The 6,150-nt window shown below is 36.7% G+C and overlaps 1 protein-coding gene across 2 annotated transcripts; it reads left to right on the forward strand.

Moving 5' to 3' along the window:
* Positions 1–2,328: 2,328 nt before the first annotated feature.
* Positions 2,329–5,379, forward strand: LOC144574040 (14-3-3-like protein GF14-C). Of its 2 annotated transcripts, XM_078323864.1 has the most exons (5): positions 2,329–2,726; positions 3,404–3,482; positions 4,103–4,225; positions 4,826–4,942; positions 5,043–5,379. In XM_078323864.1, exons 1-5 carry the CDS (start codon positions 2,329–2,331, stop codon positions 5,100–5,102), a joined length of 777 nt encoding a protein of 258 aa, XP_078179990.1. In that variant the 3' UTR covers positions 5,103–5,379. The 2 variants fall into 2 exon arrangements, with proteins under 2 accessions (XP_078179990.1, XP_078179989.1); XM_078323863.1 differs by having other exon boundaries at positions 4,826–5,379.
* The last annotated feature ends 771 nt before the right edge of the window (positions 5,380–6,150 follow it).

Raw genomic sequence — 6,150 nt, forward strand, 5'->3', positions numbered from 1 at the left:
AGTTTAGATTTACTTTCAGCCCACAAGTTTAAATTGGTACGAATCCCAAAGCACAAAAAATACTACCCTTTGCATTATTCCGAGTAGGGGTGATTAATGAGCGAGCATGAGCGAGTTAGGGTATGCTCATGCTCGCTCAATTAGGGCCTGTTTGGCCGACACACGGGCACGGGCACGAGAATTGAACTGAAAAATACTGTTCCCGTGGGAAAAAAAAATTCAGTTCAACTGAATTTTTTTTCCCACGTGAATAGTGACTTGGCCGAACAGGCCCTTAGTAAATGAGCGAGTTGGTAAATGAGCGAGTCGAAAATGAGCGAGTTATGAGCGGCTCACGAGTTATAAATACTAAAATTTAATAAATTGTCATAATTCATTTAAATAAAATAGAATAAAAATCCAACAAAAATAGAATCATATTACAAAAATCAACAGTATCATCAATACTTCAACAGTGATACTCAACAAATTTAAAGCGGATTGATGTACTTCATTAAGATGTTGAACCATTGATGCTCAACAATTGTAAAAGGTAACTCGTGAGCATGATCAACTTAGCAATTATTTCTCTACACTTCAATTGATCATAACACCCATTCGGGTTCACATCAGGTATAGTATTACCAGGTTCGAATTTAAGAAGACCTTGATTTCTATCTAGTGCCCTTTTTATTTTAGAACAAGTTTTAATGTGTCGTCCAAGAGATGTTGTGGGAGAAATTTGAATGTATGATGAAATTATGAATATTACGTAGGATTTACTGAGACAATGTTGATGTGGCATAAATTTATTTGGGATTGAATGTGGCAAATTCTAAATAAGCGAGTTGTGAGCGAGTTGTGAGCGAGTTGGGGCATGCTTATGCTCGCTCATTTATTAAATGAGAGAGTTGTTAATGAGCGAATTTAATCGAGTTGATAAATGAGCGAGTTTAAGTGAGCATTTAATGAGCGAATTATGAACGGCTCACGAATTATGAGCAATTTACTCACCCCTATTTCCAAGTAGTCACGGCTGAAAGTATATCTGCATCGTCCGTTTCAGCCAGGTTCAGTCACGGATCCCTCAAATAGCATGCAGCATGTGAGATTCAGATTCCAACCTTGTTTCCCCAAAAAAATAAACAAAGGAAAAATGTCCAGGTCAGGATTTAATTTCCAGCCGCCTAAATTATTACTTTGTTCATTTTTTACCAATACAAGCCGCCTAGACAGTAAGACAGAGGTGGCTAAAACGAAGGGGTCATTAATCACTAAGCACGGTCCAAATTAAAAGTGATCAAAGTCTGGTATCTCCGTTTCTATTTTTGTCGTTTTCCTTGCTGTCCCTCTAACCGAGGTCCCACCACGTGGCGTGTTGCTATTGGCTTGTTGACTCTTATTTCGGGGGTTGATTCCCCACTTCTCCCCCCTTCAAATAAGAGGCGGCCTCCCGATCAAATCAAAATCGCAACTAAAGAGTAGCAACGAGAGAAGCTTTCAGAGGTTAATTTCTTTTCTCGCTTTCTGTATTTATCGTGGTTTATGTGGTGTAATGATAAGCCCAGCTTGATTTGATCTACTGGTTAGGGTTCTTTCGTTCCAGACTTCGCCGTTCCTTGGCTAGGTTTGAAGCTTTTTGTCAGTTCAAAGTGTAAATCGCATTTAAATTTGCAGCGTTGAGATATCTGATTAATCAACTGAGTTGTGAAGATGTACTGGAAATAATTGCATAGCTTAATTGCATCATATTTAGCATAGTTCAAAAGGGCAGAACGACTATCTTTATTTATTTATTTATTATTTTTTTTTTTTTGAGGTTGAAGCCCATGGGCATAATGCTTTACTAGAAAAAAAGGATCATTACATGGTTCATAATAAAAACTCCTGCCTATTACACGAATTGAACTAAAAAAAAAAGCTGAAAAGAACTAGCTGGTACCGTACCAGTACTGGCAGAACGACTATCTCTAAAGTTAATCTGACATAAAATTTCATTATGTTAATTCACAGTCATAAATTTATGCATAATTGACATCGAATTCTTTGAACACCACTCCCAAAGTAACAAAATGTCATAGTTGCTCATACAAACTATACCTTATTATAATATACTTGCAAAAGCAAAGAGAGTGATTTGTTATTTCAAAGAAGTTAAGAGAGGGAGTTATATGCAATTTTCAATGTTATAGATAACAGATTTGTTTTTCATACTTTTTGCACTGGTACCTTGGTATTTTGATATTTCTGAGGGGCACATCATCAAGTTCTGAGGGGCACATCATCAAGTTCTAATAAATAATACTTCATGTTTTAACTAAACTACAGAGACCACAACAAGTTCTAAACATGACTGACGTGCCTCGTGATGAGATTGTGTACCTGGCCAAGCTTGCTGAGCAAGCCGAGAGGTATGAAGAGATGGTAGAGCAGATGGAGAAGGTTGTAAAGACAATCCAAGATGAACTGACAGTCGAGGAGCGCAACCTCCTTTCAGTGGCCTACAAGAATGTGATTGGTGCCCGCCGTGCCAGCTGGCGCATCATCTCGTCGATTGAGCAGAAGGAAGAGAGCAGGGGCAACGAGTCACATGTGGGGCTCATCAAGGAGTATCGCGGGAAGATCGAGACTGAGCTGAGCAAGATCTGTGAAGGCATCTTGAAGCTTCTGGACTCTCACCTTGTGCCATCAGCTGGCGGGGCCGAGTCGAAAGTGTTCTACCTCAAGATGAAGGGAGATTACTACAGGTAACGAGTACCTCCATGCCAGTATAAAATAACAAATAGTTGGTGAGTTATAAAATTTAAATACTTTTTGCTGGGTAGGCTGAAACCATAAACCAAGTATTGGTCTGTACCTGGTACTATAATTCAAAAATAGGTTAATTGTTTTTGGTTCGGAATGTATTGTGTGTGTGTCAGAGACCAAGTATCAGGTGTTTCCAGCATTTTTGCCAGACCTTCTACTTATTTTGTGTATTCTGTTTTATTTTTAATGAAATAGGTAGCCTTTGAGTTTCTTTTTTTTCGAAAAAGAAAAAAGCAAAATTGCAATATGAATTTAAAGGAACTAATTTAACATTGATGGTGTAAAAAATGATTGAATTCAGCAGAAATTCATAGAAACAAAAAATCAGAAGTCTCCTGAACTGCAAGGTTTACCTGGTAGTAGTTATTAATTTAGTATATGCTTCAAATTTTACTCAGGTCGCCTTACTAATTGATGGTTACAGTTGAGGCTAGCTTGTAAGAATGAATTATTCACCTTTTTTAGAACCAATCTTCTATATTTGCAACAGTGTACTCATTTATGATGTTTGATTTTTTGCTGGGTTGAGGGGTGTGACAAATATGGTATTTTTCGAAAATTCTTTGCAGATTTTTTTTTTTTTTTTTTCTTCTGGGCTAATAGTTGAAATGTGCAGGTATCTTGCAGAGTTCAAGACTGGTGCAGAGAGGAAGGAGGCCGCTGAGAACACCATGGCGGCATACAAGGCTGCTCAGGTTGGTTACTTGTTGAAACTTCAAATGATTCAATTAACCAAAAATTACAATGTCCTATATACTTGTTGAAAAGATTTCTTGAGTACATTATAATGTCTGTTGTATATCCAATGTAATCCTATACTCTACAGAACAAGAATACATTCATGGAACTCCTCCTATGTTTCTTCTTTTTATTAAAAGAAATCTCAAATTATCCTCCTATAAATCTTTGACGAGAAAGAGTGAGGAGCGATGGACAGTTTGGGTAGTTTTGAAGAAAAATGGTAAAGATTCGTAGGGTATAGAAGAATTTTTGTGGTTTCTAATAGTGAAGTGGAGGGCGTCCGATGGGCATCGGATCCAAACCGGTCCAATGCCCGCTCAGAATCGTCCGATTCGCTCCAAGATTCATTCGCACTGCTTCAATATTCCTGTGCGCCGCTTCAAGATTGGTGATGATCAAGTGCGAACAAATCTTGGAGCAAATCAGATGGTTCTGAGCGGGCATCAGTCCGATGCCCATTGGACGCGCTCCGCTTCCTTCTAACAGGGGTATAGATGGTTCTTCTAGATTTTATGGGCCTATTGAAATTACCCTAGACTTAGTGTGATATTGTCATATTGTTCTCTCTTTTCAGGAAATTGCATTTTCTGAACTGGCACCAACTCACCCAATTAGGCTTGGTCTGGCACTGAACTTCTCAGTGTTCTACTACGAGATTCTCAACGCCCCTGATCGTGCTTGCAATCTTGCCAAGCAGGTTTGCCTTTCTTGTTCTTAAATTCTTCTTTGATTAGTGTTACATTACATTTGCACTGTACTAAGCCTTTCTGCTATCACATATTTCATGACTTCTATCTACAGTGGGGAGGCTATTCATTAGCTTTCAAAAGTTAGTACCTGTCTACCTGAAACTTTGAATCTGAAGTGTATCTTCGCCTATGTTTTGTTGTTCTTTTCTCTAATGTCACGTGATTCTCTCCATGGCTAACTATTTATATGCTAGCCTCGGTTTCCCTTCATTTAGAAAGGGGAAAGGCCAGGACCTTGGTTTTAAACAGTGATGATCATCATACCTGGTTACAGAACATGTCAGCTGGTACTTCTGGTAGCTGCATTATGATTCAGCATGGACATGCTACTTTACTGCTTACTTGCATCCATCTAACTTTTATGCACCCATACTTAATTACTCTACCTAATCTGGGATTTGTCAAAATCTGGTACAAGAGTATTGTGTTGAAGCTAAATGGGGGTCAAACTGTCGATTGGCCTTATAAAGTTGGGTTACTAAGGATTTTATTTTTAATAATATTAATTCAAATTAAGTATTTATATTTACCTTTTGCACTGTACTCAGGCATTTGATGAGGCAATCTCAGAATTGGACTCCTTAGGTGAGGAGTCCTACAAGGACAGCACATTGATCATGCAGCTGCTCCGTGACAACTTGACCCTCTGGACTTCTGACATCACTGTACTTCTTCTTCTCTTATTTGTTTTCCTTTTGTTTCAGTTAGTTTTAAAATCTCCTCTCTCTTTCTCATGCAACTTTATTGATGTTTGTTTTCTGACAGGAGGATGCCGGCGAGGAGGTCAAGGAAGCTTCCAAGCGTGAGCCTAGCGAGGAGAAGTGATTTCCATGAGATCACCTATTATTGAATTTAGCAATTAGAATTATTAAAACGTTTCTGTTGTATTTTCTGTTTACGCTGATCACAGCAGAAGCCAAGCTGGGTGTGGTTTCATTTTATCGTAGGCTATTTGACCTTTGTTGGTCTATGAATTAGTTTATTTTCCTGTTGGTTTATTGGAAACTATGACGAGATTTATCTGTTATAGATGATTGTAGAGGTGGTAGAATGTTTCTGCGCGTGGGCGCGGTGTGTTACCTTTGTTTATTTTTGTATCATTCACATTGTAAATAACGGTATGCGGGTCCTGGGACAGATGGGGTACTGCCAAGCGATTAATCAGTATGCGGCCGATTAATTAGAATTATGCGGATAATTTAACGTTTTTATTAAATTTATGTGTATATATATATCATAATTTATTAAAAATAATTTATTTAACTCATTAAACTTATCAAATAAATTTAATTTAACTTAATTTCATTATTATAACATGACACTACACTTATTTTGTTTTAACGCATAAGCACTTTACATGTGTCAGTAACACATTTATTTAATGAAAAAATAAATTCAAGAGTTAAACTTTTTTCAAATACTAATAACATATTATGTTAAAGAAATGAAACATTTCAACATAAAATTACTAAATTTAATTTATAATAACAACTTAGTTTCATAAATGAATATGTCGTATTAATTGAAAAAATTACATCAGTAGTTAATAAGAAAAGTATATGATAAATAAATAGAAGAATTAATCAATTTTAAAGTAAGTAAGAAAAAACATATATAAAAAATATTGAATGTATATTCAAGTACAAACAAAATTGCAATATATGATTTATAAAACTTATTATCATGCACTATCACATTAAAAAAAAGTCGATATGAAAAAAAAAAATTGAAATAAATTGAAATAAATGGGAATAGTCGGCCGATTAATCAGGAAAAATGGCCGATTAAACGTTTTCCACCGCAAACATGCCTCTGTTAAGAGTATGCGTGACGGTTTAACCACCGTCACCGATTAATAGGCTGTTACAGGTGT

Source organism: Carex rostrata, chromosome 22 (assembly GCF_964058835.1).
Source record: "Carex rostrata chromosome 22, lpCarRost1.2, whole genome shotgun sequence".
In the NCBI taxonomy this organism is placed as follows: domain Eukaryota; kingdom Viridiplantae; phylum Streptophyta; class Magnoliopsida; order Poales; family Cyperaceae; genus Carex; species Carex rostrata.

Coding starts and splice junctions, on each gene's coding strand:
- LOC144574040 (XM_078323863.1), top strand. CDS start 2,329: ATGACTGACGTGCCTCGTGATGAGATTGTGTACCTGGCCAAGCTTGCT. Junction 3,483..4,102: donor CGGCATACAAGGCTGCTCAG/GTTGGTTACTTG, acceptor CTCTCTTTTCAG/GAAATTGCATTTTCTGAACT. Junction 4,226..4,825: donor CTTGCAATCTTGCCAAGCAG/GTTTGCCTTTCT, acceptor CACTGTACTCAG/GCATTTGATGAGGCAATCTC.